The sequence below is a fragment of the Rhinoderma darwinii genome, chromosome 2 (genome assembly GCF_050947455.1).
Source record: "Rhinoderma darwinii isolate aRhiDar2 chromosome 2, aRhiDar2.hap1, whole genome shotgun sequence".
Lineage (NCBI taxonomy): Eukaryota > Metazoa > Chordata > Amphibia > Anura > Rhinodermatidae > Rhinoderma > Rhinoderma darwinii.
This window is the reverse complement of record NC_134688.1, coordinates 390134733-390153530: the sequence shown is the minus strand read 5'-3', so window position 1 is coordinate 390153530 and position 18798 is coordinate 390134733. Positions and strand designations below refer to the sequence as shown.

Here is an 18798-nt window from a genome sequence, read left to right as displayed (position 1 = left end):
GTAACAATTCTAGAGCATCTTTTCTTTGAATTTTATGTTGTGCTGTTCCTTTGGTATTCCTTCTAAAAATGTATGAATAAATTAACAAATTGGGTGTTACCAGTTAGTGGTGTGTTCCTAAACAGACTAACCGTGTCAGAGTGCTGACACAGTGTGACGTGTAGGGACACACCCATAATAAACGGGGTGTGGTAATACCCAGCTATCAATTTATTCATACATTTCTAGGAGGAATAAAAGAGTAACGGCACAACACAGAGTTCTAAGAAAATATGTTCCAGAATAGTTATTTCATGGGGAATTCCTAAAATAGACACAACAGGAGAGGTGACAGAGCCTCTTTAAAGAGGTGCTGTCACCAGATTATAAGTGCCCCATCTCCTATATAATATGATCGGCGCTGTAATGTAGATAACAGTGGTTTTTATTTTGAAAACGATCATTTTTGATTTATGCTAATTAGATTCTTAACAGACAACTGGGCGTTTTTAACTTTTGACCAAGTGGGCGTTGTACAGAGAAGTGTATGACCCTGACCAATCAGCGTCATACGCTTCTCTCGGATCATGTCCATTTGTACTCAGCACAGCGTGATCTTGCTGTGCTGCCACATAACCCACATTAACTTTACTGAAGTATCTTGAGAGTGAATAGACATTGCCTCCAGCCAGGATGCGATGTCTATTCACACTCCGTACACATCGGTAAAGTTTCTGTAGGACTTATTCACGCAGCACAGCGTGATCTCGCGAGTGTGTGAGTACAAATGGACATGAATGAAGAGAAGTGTATGACGCTGATTGGTCAGCGTCATACACTTCTCTTTACAACGCCCACTATGTCAAAAGTTAAAAAACGCCCAGTTGGGCATCAAGAAACTAATTAGCATATATCTAAAATGGTTCATACCTTGCCCAAAAATGACCGTTTTTCTAAATAAAAACCAGTTATCTACATTACAGTGCCAATCAGATTATGTAGGAGATAGGGCACATATAATCTGGTGACAGAGCCTCTTTAAGGAAAATATAGGTTTTTGGTATGGAATGTTGTAAATTCAGATAAATAATGTCAGACATTTTCCATCTTTTATGTGACCTGACAAAAATGACAGAATGGTAGTGAAAAAGTAAGTATACACACCCTTTTATATCAGGTTTGTACCTGTGTAGGAGATAATAGCAGGTCACATAAAATAGCCCCAGAACAAGACTTCAGAAACGTTTTAAATACTTACAGTCTGACTAAAAATGGATGGTTCACTTCTTTCAAGACAGATTTTTCATTGTGTACATGCTGTTCTTGTTTTAGGCGAATTACATCAGGAATGCTCATGACTTTTAGTGCAAAATAGTGCTTTGCGGTTTTCTCTTTTACTAAATGAACCCTCCCAAATGTTCCAGTTCCTGAAAAACAGTAAAACAAAGGCATTAAAGTCACAAACTGAATAGCACTTCTGTATTAGAATGGCATACGTAGAAGAGAGGAGTCTCCACAGAAAAGATCAAAATGGGCCCCCCATTGATGGGTTTTGCCACCAACAGAAGGGCCTGGTATTTGTTTCACCCTCTAGGTCCTATCCATGACCCTTGAGCCAATTCTTCACCCCCTTCATTGCGAACAATGCAGGTCCGCTAAATTGGAGACCTGCACAGGTTTTTGTCACTCAGTAATAAAGCGGATGGGGCCAACCAGGACTGGGGCACCTTTCTCAAAAGGGCCCACAGCAGTCACATGATCTGCCTCCTATATGCTCAATACTAGTGTGGGCATATTTATAGAAAATATGAAAGAAATCTTTTTAGTGCAGTAGCGTTATTTAGTATCTTCTCCGTACATCTCAGAGAGGACTCTGAGGTCAAGTGAACCAGAAGCACTTCCCGGGAGGGAAAGACACATTTTGATGTGATGTTAGACTATTAATAGAAAATATATGGCTATATTTACAAGGGCTGTCAGTAACCCTTAGAGTCACAACTAAATAAAATGTACCACTTTCTTGCTTACATTTATTAGAGTGGTTGAATATTGTAAAAAGCGGATTTCAGATTCTCATAGAACAAAAGTAAACTTTATAGAAGACTAGAAACCCCTTTTAATGAAATCTTAATGAAATCTTAATTATTGTATAAAGAAAAGTTATGCAAATGTTCTTATAAACTGGGACTCGAAACAAAATAATATTTGAAAATTTCATATAGGTTTTATTCAATCCAAATGATTTACAAAAGTTAAATGGTCATTGTCTGAAGTGGGTGACAACATGAGATCTCTTTACATGTGTGTGACTGGTACGGTCACCCAGCGGTCTGCACTTTGTGATGATGTCACACCAGAGCTTACTTCCTCTGGATTTCTTCAAAGACGATGGAAAAAGGAAATAAAAGGGTAAGAATTGGGATTTTCAAGACATGGGTGGAAGGGGTTTAGAAGAAGGCAACAGTATGGGTCTAAGGGTATGTGCACACACACTATTTACGTCCGTAATTTACGGACGTATTTCGGCCGCAAGTCCCGGACCGAACACAGTGCAGGGAGCCGGGCTCCTAGCATCATAGTTATGTACGATGCTAGGAGTCCCTGCCTTTCTGCAGGACAACTGTCCCGTACTGTAATCATGTTTTCAGTACGGGACAGCAGTTCCACGGAGTAGCAGGGACTCCTAGCATCGTACATAAGTATGATGCTAGGAGCCCGGCTCCCTGCACTGTGGTCGGTCCGGTACTTGAGGCCGAAATACGTCCGTCAATTACGGACGTAATTAGTGTGTGTGCACATACCCTAACTGTAGTAGATTTTTTTTTTCTTTTTAAAAAACACGCATTTGACCTGTATGTCCAAGGAGTATATAGAGTAGTGTTCAAAACCTATACAGCAATATCTCTAATAGACACTAAGCTGCATTTCAGCTAGAAAAAGATTATAGAAAACACCACCCGTGGATTATTTTTGGGAGACTCGGTGACTACTAGACAATCAAGTCTGAAGAGTCCAAATAACAAAAATATAAATAAAGTCTAATGACATCACTTGTGTTATGACTCAGGGATTAAGTCGCCTATCAGAAAAGGAGCACATCGGAATCACCACACTCTATGCTGGACTGAAGCTCATAGAATAGGTTTTAATTCTATTGTTATTCAAACCTGCCGGGTTTTTTTTTTTTACACCAACTTTCGACATTATTTTTTTTAAGATCTTTAAAAAAAAAAAAAAAATCTAAAGGCAACCGCAACACATTCAACAGCTTGTTATGACAGATACAAATGGCTCAATGCCCTGTCCAAGCTTTCAACACCGTTTTTACACACCGACTGAAGAAAAAAACAACACCAAGGAGCTTATGAGAAAATGCAAAAAACAGTTGGACTAAGGAAGCATCTTCAATGTCAAGTGTGACTACATGAGATAAGGATCGCATAAAAGAACGCCTCTTCTGACCGGTATAAGAACGGGTTCTGCTGAACTTTGTAGGAATGTAGTTATTCTTTACCGAGTAGAGTATAGTATGGGTGACCTAGTATTTTAGGTGTGCCATTACCATTGTCAGTTTGGGATCCACCACTGGCTGTCAGAACATAAAAGCATATATTCTGAATATCTAGGTGGTTTAGACATTCACGTAGGAAAGATTTCCCAAATTTTATTTTGGAGTTGGAGCAAGCCTATGGTTAGACACGAACATGAAATGCTTCCCTCACAAAGCAACATCACATCTACCAACGCATAAGTATTGGGTCACATCTATCTAAAAACAGGTGAGTTGCAATGTCACAGAATACTCTAGCCCTTGTTTAATGCTCCATGGTACCCCCGAAAAGCAAAACAAGAAAACATGCTCACACTTTCAGAGCTGGAAGCAACAAAGGCCCTCATTTGAGGCTACCCTGAATGCGAAGATAGAATGTACCATGCCTAGCATTAACATGTACTAAAAAGGTCTAAAATTTGGTGCTGAATATATTTTTATAGGAGTGGGACCTCCATTCTTATTTCTACTTTCCCTCACACACCCATAAGTTAAATGAGAAAAACAGATTGCCTGCATGTCCTGTTGAATTATCCCTATAGAAGTGATAGGGGAGATGGGGGGGATGCAGCCGCAGTTTCCTTTGTTTATGTGAGGCAGTATGCTGTGAGAGGGGACATGAAGTGGGGAGACATCATACCAGGAAGAGACTAAAAAAAAAAACACGACATTATTTCTTGCTTCATTAATATACATCTACAGTAGTGATAGTGATTCTCTTTCTTTGTTTCTGTAATGATATACTTTTAACCTAAATATGTGAATCTGGCCTAATGCGAATTGTAATAATAAACATAACATTGTAGTAGAATAGTCTATAGTAAATTGCTTCTATATAGGTTATTTAAAGGTCAACTGTGAATATAATACATTCAGAATACTGCTCAGGAAACGTAATCTGGTTTCTTAAGATTGTGTACACCATTATATTATTGTTAGACCTTCTCCATTTACCAGGGACACATCTGAGGACACATCGATCTAGTTCAGACATGGCCATTTAAACACTTGTACTCAAAGAAAGACAATATAGCACCGGTGAGAAGAATTCTCCAAGAAAGCAACTTAGGTCACCAGGAAGAACCGGCTTTATCTGTAGCTGTGAAAATATAGAATATTAGTTTAATAAGCGATGTTAAGCGCCACGATCAAATAAACCAATAATTAAGCGAAGACTCAAAACCAAGTGCCACCATAGCCTCCTAAAAGATCTGAAGATCAGATGCATTTAATGAGCTGATCAGGCTTTAGACCTAGATTTATTCACAAGACCCAGTACTCTCATTTAATTGTCTAGCATGGATTTACGGCACCCATTCGCGTTTCTCCCAGCTAAAATATCTGCTATTTATACTATACAGAGAATACATACATAAGCGCCATTTTGATTTACCGAGATTCCAAAGTCCATAACAGTTAATTTTTCTGTCATTTTGGGTTTTCTTAAAAAGTCCCACAGCCATTGCCTTAAAGAGGCTCTGTCACCAGATTTTGCAACCCCTATCTGCTATTGCAGCAGATAGGCGCTGCAATGTAGATTAAAGTAACGTTTTTATTTTTAAAAAACGAGCATTTTTGGCCAAGTTATGACCATTTTTGTAGTTATGCAAATCAGGCTTGCAAAAGTCCAAGTGGGTGTGTTTAAAAGTAAAAGTCCAAGTGGGCGTGTATTATGTGCGTACATCGGGGCGTTTTTACTACTTTTACTAGCTGGCCGTTCTGATGAGAACTATCATCCACTTCTCTTCAGAACGCCCAGCTTCTGGCAGTGCAGACACAGCGTGTTCTCGAGAGATCACGCTGTGACGTCACTCACAGGTCCTGCATCGTGTCAGACGAGCGAGGACACATCGGCACCAGAGGCTACAGATGATTCTGCAGCAGCATCGGCGTTTGCAGGCAAGTAGCTACATCGACTTACCTGCTAACGCCGATGCTGCTGCAGAATCAACTGAAGCCTCTGGTGCCGATGTGTCCAACACGATGCAGGACCTGTGAGTGACGTCACAGATCTGCACTGCCAGAAGCTGGGCGTTCTGAAGAGAAGTGGATGATACTTCTCGTCAGAGCGCCCAGCTAGTAAAAGTATTAAAAACGCCCCGATGTACGCACATAATACACGCCCACTTGGACTTTTACTTTTAAACACACCCACTTGGACTTTTGCAAGCCTCATTTGCATAACTACAAAAATGGTCATAACTTGACCAAAAATGCTCGTTTTTTTAAAAATAAAAACGTTACTGTAATCTACATTGCAGCGCCTATCTGCTGCAATAGCAGATAGGGGCTGCAAAATCTGGTGACAGAGCCTCTTTAAGTCCAAGACTGCTTCTAGGACGGGCGCATCCAGCAGGGAGGCAGTGGGGTAGATCGATCGTGTCTCAGCTGTGAAACTGGAGAAAGAGCCGCATGAAAACCGTTACACAAGATTTATCACAGCTGAGACACTTTTTGAAGCTACAAGTTCTACCACAATAAATATATAGAAGGTCCTAAGGGCCTGTTCACATCAGCGTTGGTTTTCCGTTCCGCGGTTACGTCAGAACTTTCCGTCGGGTGAACCACAGCTTCTGTTTCAGTCACCATTGATATCAATGGTGACGGAAACATTGCTAATGGTTTCCGTTCGTCACCATTCCGGCAGGTTTCCTTTTTTCCCCGACTGAATCAATAGCGCAGTCGACTCCGCTATTGATTCCGTCAGAAAACCGGAAAACTGCCGGAATGGTGACGAACGGAAACCATTAGCAATGTTTCCGTCACCATTGATATCAATGGTTACTGAAACGGAAGCTGTGGTTTCAGTTTGACTTTCTGTTGCGGGGTTCACGCGACGGAACCCACGGAACGGAAAGCCAACGCTGATGTTAACAGGCCCTTAACTGAACATTAAAACGGTTTAATGTGTTCGTTATCTACTGCCACATTTATATGACCATATTAACTGGCTTTAATAGTGGCAATTATGGGGGGAAATTATTACGACTGACAGAAAGTTGTAATAAGATGCAACACAATTATTAAGAGGTGAACGCCTGTTAATAAATTTGTTGCATCTTTCAGCCAGATGTACGTCACAATAGTAGTTCCACAACCGCATCTGTGCGCCATTCTTTCCTCCCCATCAGCCATTAAATAAATATAACACAATCGCCTTACCGCTCCTCTTCTCCCCTCAGCATGCCACGCGGCTACGGCTAATACAAGGCCCTAACGTCGAGCAGCATCAAGGACTTATATGCAACGCAGCACTTCAACGGCATCAGTGCTGTGTCGCATACAATGTACTGATGTTGCCCATTGTTTGAGCAGTGCCATGCTGAGGGAACACGGGGGGGGGGTGGAAAGAGGAGCAGCGAGGGGAGCATTAACTTTCATTTTTGTGTTATTTCATTTTTAATTCAATTCAATTGTCCTACCTTGGTACGCCCCCACAGAGTGTAATCTACTATAGTTTATGCCAATTTTCTGGCGTAAATCATAATAAAATCTGTCAGGCCAATGTGGCCTCCGCCCTCTTTTGCAAGGCAATGATTCCCTTTCCACAAATGTGGTGATAGCGCTCACAAAAAGCCAAAATACACAATTTGCAACACAAAATAGGACTTTTGGGCCCTTGTGCCGCATTTCTACGCCAGTTCTGGCCGGCCTGCTGGGATGACGGTTCCTCCAACGTGACCGCTGTTACAGACTGATTGGCTGCAGCGGTCACATGGGATGACGTTTCATCCCAAGAGGCCAGCCTGAAAGAAGAGACACAGACTAAGGGCAGATACAGACGGACGTTGCGTTTTTGCGCGCGCAAACAACGCAGCGTTTTGCGCGCGCAAAAACCATTTGACAGCTGCGTGTGTCATCCGTGTATGATGCGCGGCTGCGTGATTTTCGCGCAGCCACCATCATAGAGATAAGGCTAGTCGACGCCCTTCACTGTCCAAGGTGCTGAAAGAGCTAACTCTTTCAGCACCCTTGACAGTGAATGCCGAACACAATATCGAAAAACCTGTTGAAAAAAAAGAAAAAGTTCGTACTTACCGAGAACTTCCCGGCAGTTGCCTTGGTGACGCGTCCTTGGTGACGCGCCTCTTGACATCGGGCCCCACCTCCCTGGATGATGCGCCAGTCCATGTGACCGCTGCAGCCTGTGCTTGGCCTGTGATTGGCTGGAGCTGTCACTTGGACTGAATTGTCATCCCGGGAGGTCAGACTGGAGGAAGAAGCCGGGAGTTATCGGTAAGTCAGAACTTCGTTTTTTTTTCTACAGGTTCTTGTATATTGGGATCGTAAGTCACTGTCCATGGTGCTGAAACAGTTTAACTATTTCAGCACCATGGACAGTGACTATCTCCTGACGTCGCGTACCGATAATTTTTTTGCCGGGTTCGGCCAAAACGAGTTCGGCCGAACCCATTGAAGTTCGGTTCGCTTGTCCGGCTTCGCTCATCGCAAAGACACTCCGTTTGGATGTTCGGAAACAGAAAAGCACGTGGTGCTTCTGTTTACATTCATCCTTTTGACAGCTGGTGCGCTGTTTCAGTCGGTTCGCACGGAAGTGCTTCCGTGCAACCTGCGTGGTTTTCACGCACCCATTGACTTCAATGGGTGCGTGATGCGCGAAATACGCAGAGTTATTGAACCTGTCGCACTTTTTGCGCAGCAGACAAACGCTGCGCAAAAAGCACGGACTGTCTGTACTGCCCCATAGACTTGTATTGGTCCATGCGTGCCGCGTGAAAACCACGCGGCCCGCACGGACCGAATACACGCTCGTGTGAATCCCCCCTAAGAATAGATTTATTTTTCTTCTGCGTTGCGTTTTTTGCGGGGGAATCGCTGCGATTCCACCGTAACAAGTGCTATTTGTTGCGTGTTTTACCTCCCATTGAATTAAATGGGGAAAAACCTGCAACAAATAAGCAGCGTTTACGCAAATACAATTGACTTGCTGTGGAATAACATTTTGTACCGCATGTCAATTTCTGAGCATTTTTTCTGCAGCTTGTGGATGAGATTTGTTCTCTCTCTTCCACTTTGCTTCAACTGTATTATGCTGTAGATTTTCCGCAACGAATTCCATAGCGGAATTTCCTCAGTATTTCCGCAATGTGTGAACTGACCCGGATGTTGGAATAACTTTAGACCACACATAGCCCTGTATAGAATCAATCTGCTTGTCTGCACAGTGATAGAGAAAGTTTATTTCCAGTGATTGGTTGACAGGAAGAGTTGAAACAGGAATAAGAGGCGAAGCCAGGAATGACTGCATACCAACACATTCTTGTAAGCTATTCGATATTAGTCTTATTGCAGCGTTTCTTTACTTTCTATATTCTGAAGCCTCTTATTTGATCTGTAATGATGTCCATATTTAATTTGTATTTATGGCTGGGCAATGGACAATGAAAGGACACAGAATGGACGTTTGACCGGCATTCAGGTTCTCTTTATTTCAGCCACATTTTGATACACATGTGAATGAGGCCTTACAAGGAATGAACTTTTTTTAAAAATCATCGATGCATACCTGAAAGATATTTAATGATTGCCAACTTCTTACCGATCTCTGAAGACCAAAGTGAATACATCCTCCTAAACAGCCAGCGACATTTCTCATGATCTGCTTCAATCCGGTGACCTCTGTATATCATTTGTTACCACAGAAACCTAATGCCTCCTGTGCGTTCTTGTATCTCTTTCCAATAGTCTGAGATCGTGAAACTTTTTTCATACATAGAAAGGTTTTACTTTATTTTTATTTGCATAAACCCAAAGATGCTATTAGAACGATATTTGCAGTGCAGGTTCCGACGTATCTTCTCATTTTCTATGCATAGCTGACCATGTATAAAATACAGACTCTTGTCAAATGTTCGGAGCACATTTTGTCGATGCCACTGCCAAAAAGAATTATGAAGCGCCAAAATAAACATTCCTCTTCTGTTAATACAAAAAATTCCTTTAATCCAGAAAGTCTGATCCGACACTTGTTTTCAGTATAGAAAGGGCACAGAACAAATTTCAAAAATATGAAACTCTCCTGAATATATATATATATATATATATATATATATATATATATATAAAAAAAATAGCAGCGTTTTTTCTTTTTGCTAATGTGAAGTTTTGCGCCCATGTTTTTAATGGCCTGTTTACATCTGTGTTGGAGGCTCTGTTAGGGCCCTCCGTCACAAATCTGGCCCAAAATACCAGAAACAATAGCGCAGCATGCTCCACTTTTCTTTGTTGTAAAACCACGGACACCATGACGGAAACCCTTAAAAACAAGGGGTTCTGTTGGGCGCCGATGGTGGTAGTCATGTAACGGTACAAGCGCTTCTGGTATTTCCGTTATTCTGCTACTCTGACGGAACAGAACAATAGAATCACTGACGCAGGTGTAGACAGGCCCGAATTGTTTCAATGTCTCGAATATAAAAAAAAGAATGCAACAACTGTGAAGATAGTCTCGATTAAATAACTATCTTACGGTTTTATGTATACAGACCTTATGCCTACTCTCATACATCAGCTATCCAGAAAAAGCTGAACAGAAATGAAGCGGCTGAACGCTCACATGAGCGCTTCTGCCGCTTCGTTTTAGCGGTTGATGGGGTCTCAGTGCTTGGACCCCCACCAATCAAAACTTCTGACACGTCACTATGACATGTCAGAAGTAGGGTTGTCACGATACCAGAATTTGGACTTTGATACAGATACTACGTGTAGTATTGCGATACTCGATACCAAACCAATACTTTGCCAACAATAATAATACAAAAAAAAAGTTCTCCGTTTTCTGATGTGAGGCACGTGGTGTGATGAATTTTGAACCTCCATTTGCCTCACATTAATAGTAATTAACCCATCATGTTCCTCAGGCATAATGGACAACATTGGGTTAATGCGTGAGGCACATGATGGGGTTAATTACTATTAATGAGAAGCACATGGAGGTTCTAAATCCATAATACCTTGTGCCTCACATTAATAAGTGAAAGAAAGCAGTTTTTAATTTTATAACCGCGTAAACACCATAAATGACAATACCAAATTTGTATATTTTATGTATTGAGACTTCTTTTAATAGTTATTGTAAAAAACGTGTGTATTTTTTTATTTGACATTACTTTATTTTTACCTTTTTATTTTTAAACTTTAATGTACTGCCATATATCTATACACTGATAGTACACAGGCAGTTCTTAGGACATACCTAAGTACCCTAACAACAGGAAATATGGTCAGACAGCCATGGGGTCCTTCAATGGACCCTGGGCTGTCTGCCCATATATGGTATGTCCCTTGATCAAGTCACAGGGATTCTATGTGATGCGATCCACGGGGCATCCCCTCTTCTCATTTTCCCTTCAATGCTGCGGTCAGCTTTGATCACAGCATTCAAGGGAATAGCGGCGAAAATGAGCGGTTTCTCTGATCTCCGCCATTAGAGCGAGGCTGCGGCTGTGTAATACAGCCATTGCCCCTCTACTGACAATAAGGGTATGTGCACACGATAACGTCAATTACGTCTGAAATTACGGTGCTGTTTTCAGGAGAAAACAGCTCCGTAATTTCAGACGTAATTGCTCGTACTCGCATTTTGCGAGGCGTCAATGACTAACGTAATGTGGAGCTGTTCTTCATTGGAATCAATGAAAAACGGCTCCATTTACGTCCAAAGAAGTGTCCTGCACTTCTTTGACGAGGCTGTTCTTTTACGCGTCGTCGTTTGACAGCTGATGTTTGCCGACGTATTGGAGCCGTAAAACGCCTCGTTTACGTCTGAAAATAGGTTGTGTAAACCCAGCCTAAGTGCGCGTGCGCGATCAGAATGAAGTGATGCGGGCGGCGCTGCACTAAGGAGCTGCGAAGCCGGCACTGAAGATGGGGAACATAGGGGTGTTTTGCAGTGCGCCCGCCATGTTCTGTCTTCAGTGCCGGCACGCAGTGCAGCGCTGGTCGCATCACCTCATGCTGACCGCACTCGCACACTTGTCAGGACTCAGGAGCGGGACAATGACTGTATTACACAGCCGCAGCTCCGCTCGAACAACATTCATGTGTTACTATACTAAGCTGTGCGGCTGCACGGCTTAGTATGGAAATACATGAATGAACAGTATTGAACCGTTTGAGGGTGCACGGTAACGAAATAGTATCGAAATTTCGATGCATCGTGCAACCCTAGTCAGAAGTTTGTTGAACGTTAAGTTACCCTTTAAAGGTGTTACACCACTAACTATACTCTTTGTAGGTCAGCAAGAAAAAGGGGCAGATGGAATATGGAAGAGCGGAACACATGACTGCAGCATCTCGGGCATGTTTGGAGTCTGATCGTGAAGATACATTGGAGCACAGAGGTGTCTAGATTCAAAAATAATCCTACAGTTTGCTTTAGACTGTCTGCAAAATTGGTTTATTTTTTATTTAGCTGCATAGTAGCAAAACAGTGCATATAGGCCAACATATATATTTTGGGCTTTTTTTTTTATAGCCTTTTACTCCTACAAGCAATTTTTATGTACTTTTTTTTTTATGAACACCGTATAATCCGGAATATCTATCAAGTACTATTGATGCCAGATTAAAAGAATTTTACTATCCAAGTTTAGAAACATTTGTTGTTGTGTTTAGGGTCTATGATACAACTCTCATCTATTTTCTTACGACAAATAAATGGCTGCCTCTACTGCGCCACAAAGGAAAAAAATGGATACATTTAGCCTTCTTTTTTTCGAACTGTAACCACAATGTATAAAGTTGCACGGAAGTGACACTTTTAATGAAAACAGACGGTGAACTTTCTGATATCCAGTTTGGTTTTGTCCCTGGGGAAAGATTTTTCACAGGGAATGATAGGAACCTCACCGCTACTAATAACAAAGGTCCTGCTGGAATCATTCTGTGCCAGTCATTTACCCAAGAGATTAGGCAAGCGTCCAACTAGCAGGGTTATAGCGGTGTCACACAGTCAATTTTAGCATCAACACAAAGAAATGAAAATGCAGCACCTAAGAGGATAAAGCCGAGCGATTAACAAATACAAGTCTATGGAATTGGCACATGGTATTGCCAATGGGAGCCCTTTAACAGACGACGAATAGGGCACATATCAGATCCATAAAATAAACTACTAATAAATAAAATAACAACCTAACTTGTACAAAAGGTAAATGCATTCACAGCAATTCTCTAGTATAGCAATCTTTATGTGAGCAGGAGGAATTCTCATAATAGAGCAGGCCCACGGCAGGGGAGACAAAATTCCTGTGTCTATTCTGTAGCCACAAGGTTCACCATATGCAGATGGTAAGCTGCTGTAAAATAGTGGTGTGTATTCTGAAGAATAATATCTAGAAATAATATATTAGAAAGGAGTTGTAGATGTATTTCCCTAATATATCGTTTACCTAAAGGAAAGATACAAATCAAGAACATCGGTGTTTAATCTCTACTTTAGCGATTTCATAGGTTTCTCTAAATATTTTACATGCTAGGCTCTTCCTGGTGTGATGTTTAGGCTACATGCACATGACCGTTTGTATTTTGTGGCAAGTAAACAACAAATCCTTTGTCCGTTTTTTTGCGGTCCGTGTGTCATCAGTGTGTCCTCCGCATCCATTCCGTATATTCCATAGTTTTGAATTGAATGGGCAAGACCGAGCTGCAAATACGGACAGGAATACGACCTGCTCTGAGTTTTGCGGCTCTGTCCTACAGCCCGCACACGGATCACTGGAAACCACGATCGTGTGCATGGGGCCATTGGAAATGAATGGGTCCGTGTGCTATCCGCTAAACTACAGATCGCACATGGACATAAAACAAGTGTGCATAGGGCCTATAAACCCGATTTAGGGTATACTCAGAGGTGGCAGGTTTGTTGCAGAAATTTCTGAGACTGAAAATCCGTTCCTTTCATCTGAATGGTATTGTTTTTGGTGGAAAGCAAGTAGAATGGGACCGTTGCAGAAATTTCTGCAACAATCCTGCCGTGTGTGAATTCAGCCTAAGGCTAGATTCACACGATTGTGTCAGTTTTGCGTCCGCAAAAATCGCAGTGTTTTTCATGCGTTGCACATCCGTGTCCCATTAGTGTTTGTTCTGTGCAGCATCAGTTTTTAATGTCAGAGTTGTTGCACATTTATTTACTCTGCATTTCTTTAGCAACTGGTGCGTGAAACGCGTACAGCCGACGGATGTTGTCCATGTGCCGTCCTCGATAGCCCCTTTGAGTTACATAGGTCCGTGTGCTGTCGGTTTTTTTCAGGCACAGCGCACTGATGTATACAACGTTGGTGTGAATAAGGCCTTACAGAGCCACTGCAGGCAGAGAAGGGGGAACTATAGGCAACTGGAAGGAAATTGCTTTCCCCTATTTAAAATATATTACTAATTAAATTAGAATAATTATATTCACAAATTCTGACGATTTCTGAACACAAAATCATAAAGATGGGTATGATTTAAGGTTGTGCACCAAAATAAAATTGCAAATTTAAAATGGAAATACTTTCACACATTTTAGAATCATCACAACCTGGACATTTTTCTCGGTGATATCAGCCAGGCCTCTAGAAGTCTCATACCCCTGGCTTTCGGCCTAGCGTGGATTACTAAGCATACTTTTATACAAATGGAGACCTGCAGGCCAGATTCCCACTACCAATGGCACCTTCCCTACAATCTATTGTACAGCATTATCTTAGAATAGTATCTTGCCTGCCAGAACACGTTTGTACATATACAGACCTCAGCATGACCCAGTTTAACATTGTACAGATACGTCCATGACGCTTCATCCTTTCAGCAATCGGCGATCTTAATGTTATTACGGATAATGTCCCTCTATGCAGGAGGTATAGGTGATAAACCAAGATTCTAGGAATACCCCATTAAAAACGGACGTAGGTGGTGCGCACCAGTTTCAGGATTTTTTGAGCTTTCTAATGGCACAACTTTTTTGAATTTTGGCTTTCATGATGGTCACAGTTTAGGCTGTATTCCTATGGGCGGTTTTGCAACTTTTTTGCGGTGACTTCTGATGCATTTTTCAGTAGCTAGGTAATGAGAACTTTTATACGGCTCAGTAGAAAACAGTAATTTTCCAGTAGAAAATTTTTTGGGTCGATTGGTTTCTTGGATCCTGGTATGTAATCGCAGCAAGCTGGTCAGCCAGTCTGATCAGTATATTATGCAATAGTTATTGATGGCATTCTCTGAAGTATTAGGCTGGAATCACACATGCAGTTTTTGGTGACGTTTACAGAACCAAAACGCAGGAGTAGATGCAAAAAGGGAGAAGTATAAGGGTTTGTTTCCTATACACAGGATACACGCAAGATTCCGTAGCGTTTAGCCTACGTGTGAAACCAGAAGTCTTTCCTTTATCCCTTTTTTTTCCCTTTATAGTCCACTCCTGGCTTTAACTAAAAACTGCAGGAAAAATCGGCAAGTGTGAATCTGGTCGTAGTTCAGTTGCACCCATACTTTCATAACCAATTTTAAAAAAAACATACAAAATTCTGTGCGTAATCCCTTCTCACAAACAAACACCTTGCAGGATAACATGTAAAAAACAAAACGATATACTATTTCAGTGAAAAGTCTACAAGGCAACCATTCAATGTGAATAATTTCACTGCAAGGTGTAAAATGAAAGGAAGGCGCAGCTTGAATTAAGGCATCTTTCCCATCTCCCATTGTATCACTAAATGCTTTGTGCAAATATTTGTTGCATAATTACAGCCCGGTATAATAATATCCTTTACACGCAAGGCTCAGTCGCTGGGTGTAGACATGTAAGCCTTTTAACTAGGCAAGAAATACAGCTGGACCGTGGAATAAAGAGAAAATAAACATCCTAGATGGTTATAAAATGGTCATTTAGATATTAAAACTGGATGGCTACATGTGGTCTATATATCGGGTCACGCAGCTAGATACGCATCAAGGGTTACGATGTGCGAATACCTCAAAATCACTAAAGCTAGAAGGGTCTTTTTTTGGGGGGGGGGGGGGGATTAAGTGGTCTCTAGAATCTGTACCTCACTGCCGCCAGTGCCAACTACAGGAGGATTAGAAGGTCCGTGCTTTGACTGAGTTCAGAGAGACATACTCAATTATCAGAACATTGCCACGCGCGCACATTCGGATTAGGGATATTTGTCACATGACTTCCGAACATGGCGCTCATAGAGATCTTGTAAGAAATAAGATTGTGGTAGGTAGCATCACATGACTTATTATGGAGTATTCTCTAGAAGAAAGGCTGGGTGGAATCAATTAGTTTTTTAAACCCAACCTTTACTTGCTTAAAAAGGGGTATTCCCATCTCGGACAGGATTTGCCACATCTGGGACCCGCATCTATCTCTAAAAAACAGGGCTCCCTGGCCCCTGTCCTACCTTCTGCCGCTGGGCTCCGGCCACTGACTCAAGAGGTGTGCAGGTTTTCCAGAAACAGCCTATTGCGTTTTGCTATGCTGTTTCCGGAACTCTCATAGAGGTGAATGGGAGTTACAGAAAATGGAAAGCATATATTGTGTGGATATGCCATAAATGTCTGAGATGGGAATACCCCTTTAAAAGGACCGGTCTGTTTTAGTAAATACTTACTAGGTAAATAAGTATACATCTTCTCTATGAAACAACAAATCTGGAGAACGTTTTTAGAACTCTGCGTTGTGCTATTTCTCAGTTATTCCTACTAGAATTTTCTGAATAAAGTTGACAACTGGGTGTATTTATTCCCCTTGTCAAAGGGGTGTGTCCTTACACAGTCTGGCACCGTCAGCATTGATTAACAACTGGGCGTTACCCAGACACCGTCCAATGTATTCATACATTTCTAGGAGTAATAACAGAGGAATGGCACAATGCAGTTATAAGAAAATGTGCCCCAGAATCGTTATTTCATGGCGAATGCAAGTATTTTATAAAACAGACATGCCAGGAGAGTGGACAGGTCTACGTTAAGAAAGCAGCAGCAAAAATGAAACCGTAATTTTTTTAGAATTAAAAAAGGAGAACGAAACTTAAAATGCTACATTTGAACCCGATGTATATAGACCAGGGGTGCACAAACTGCAGCCTGCGAGGGGGTTTATTGCGGGCCCCAACCATCAGGACACAGACATTTCTGAAAGACAAGAATTTCAATGGCACCTACTCTTCCCTACGTGGATCATAGATATCGATGCAGGTCTTGGAAGATATAATAAGCGCCCTCTGGTGGCAGCTCAGAGAGAAGTGGAGCGGTCGGCAACATGGGAGCAGGGACAGTACAATTCTTATGGTGCCCTGTGTGAATGGCACTAATAGTGGACACCGAGAGGACAACCTAAATAAAATGTTTCGCTTTCCACAGTTTTTTTTTTTTTGAATATTAAAGTGCATTCAATTTAGAACTTCCAATGTTATTTGTTGATTCTATAAATGATGTACGACCAGAAATAAAAGAATGACTTCAGAATAATAACGCTGTATTTGGAAATAGGAAAAAAAAAGTAGGATATATTTTTTCATTTATTTAAAACTAGTTAGATCCTTGGAGAAATGAACCATGTGATAAAATCCCTAAGCACAGAAGCCGAACATGACTGAACCTGTAAACAAGGTTGTTTTTACTGTACTGGAGAAGAACGCCATGACGCTTTTTAAACTTTTATTAGCTCAGCAGTCTGATGTCTGTAAGACGTGGGGTTTGTCTCGCCATCGAAAGAAGCGAGCAGTAGAGGAAGGTAATAAAGTGGAACCCCGGGAATGAGCGATGCTTTGCCCTGGACGGATTTCCTGACAGTATCACAATATTCTGTATATTAATATTGGAAGTTTGTCTTCTAGGACATTACTGGAGATGGGTTATCATTGCTACATATAGATATTGGACCAATGACACCAAATCGACTGCCCATAAGCCACCTACAATATAAAATATATATAACCTATCCTATAGACTCAATGTTGGGCCTTGTGTGAATGTATTGGAAATGGCAACAAATCAAGTCATCTTTTTGGGAATCTTGATAACAGGATCCTCTAAGGCCACATGCACACAATGCGTATTACGTGTGGATTTGCTGTGCGGGTTTTCCTGCAGTAGATCTGCAGCATGATATTAGTAACAGAAAAAGGAAAATGAGATTTCAAGTAATCTCATCTATACGTTGCAGAATTTTCCGAACATAAATTAACAGGTTTTAACATCTGCTGCATGTCAATTTATCTTGCGCTTCCGTTTCAAAATTGTATTTGACAGGTTTATAAAAAAAAAAAATGCAACCTAAATCGGCAGCATAAAAAACAAGACAAAATTTTACATAAAAATGACAGTATTAAGTACGAATTTAACCTGCGGAATTACCGATGTTTACCTGCAGTTTTAATGCAGATTTTCTGCACCACATTACGTAACGCGTGCACGTAGCCTAAATGTTGAATCAAGTCTGTCAGATCCTAATGTATGGAGTGCTTTTCTCTATTAAGAAAGGGAACTAGAATAACTTATGAACATGGTTTCACATACAATTGCACTAAAGTCCTTCCTCTTTGACTTGCCCTCATAAATTACACAAGCAAATACTTTATTTTGTAGCTCGCTAACTTAATAAGTCTATCAGAAGTTGCAATATTGATGATCGGCCCAGCTAAAAACGTAAATTTCAAAACCACAAAAAAAGCTGATTTCAGCACCGAGACGTTGTAAATAGCAAAGTTAGTCAATTCTACGTTGAAAAAAGTCCAGCATAAAAAAAAAAAAGGACTCTATTTTATTAAAGTGTATTTTCCCTACTGAGCAGAGAACATACTTAAGAACAGGAACCCGATTGGTTGAATGCAATTCAGCTGCTAATGTTTCAGATTGTGCTGGGATTTCTTGCTCTGAGCGAGGAAGAAGCAGTCACTTTATTCAGTGTATGGACACAGAGCTGATCACATGGCTGCTGTCAAAGTTCTTCTGCACATTATATGCAGACTAAATTTTATGTTTACGACCTACATATTCATCCCGTATCAATGTGGTTTTCTCTGTTAACACCTAAAAACACAACCTTTTAAATAGAGCTAGGAAATCGGAGGCTGTATATGAGAATTTATCCAAGTCGAAATGCGACTAATAAATTATTTTTATCAATTTTCAGGTCATGAAAATTATACAAGGAACTTTTTACACGTAGATTTTGAAGCAGTCAGTCCCAATGTAGCATTTGCGTTAATGCAAATCTTCCTGTTCACTCCTCTCTTTTCACCTGAACTTGACATACA

At 41.1% G+C, this 18798-nt stretch overlaps 1 protein-coding gene across 1 annotated transcript in view; it reads right to left on the bottom strand.

The window, feature by feature from the left end:
• Positions 1 to 18798, bottom strand: part of PRKX (protein kinase cAMP-dependent X-linked catalytic subunit) — a 111687-nt gene that overhangs the window by 45960 nt on the left and 46929 nt on the right. Inside the window, exon 2 of the mRNA XM_075853984.1 lies at positions 1238 to 1406. Within this exon, the coding sequence (XP_075710099.1) occupies positions 1238 to 1406 (169 nt within the window). The remainder of the gene's footprint in view (positions 1 to 1237; positions 1407 to 18798) is intronic.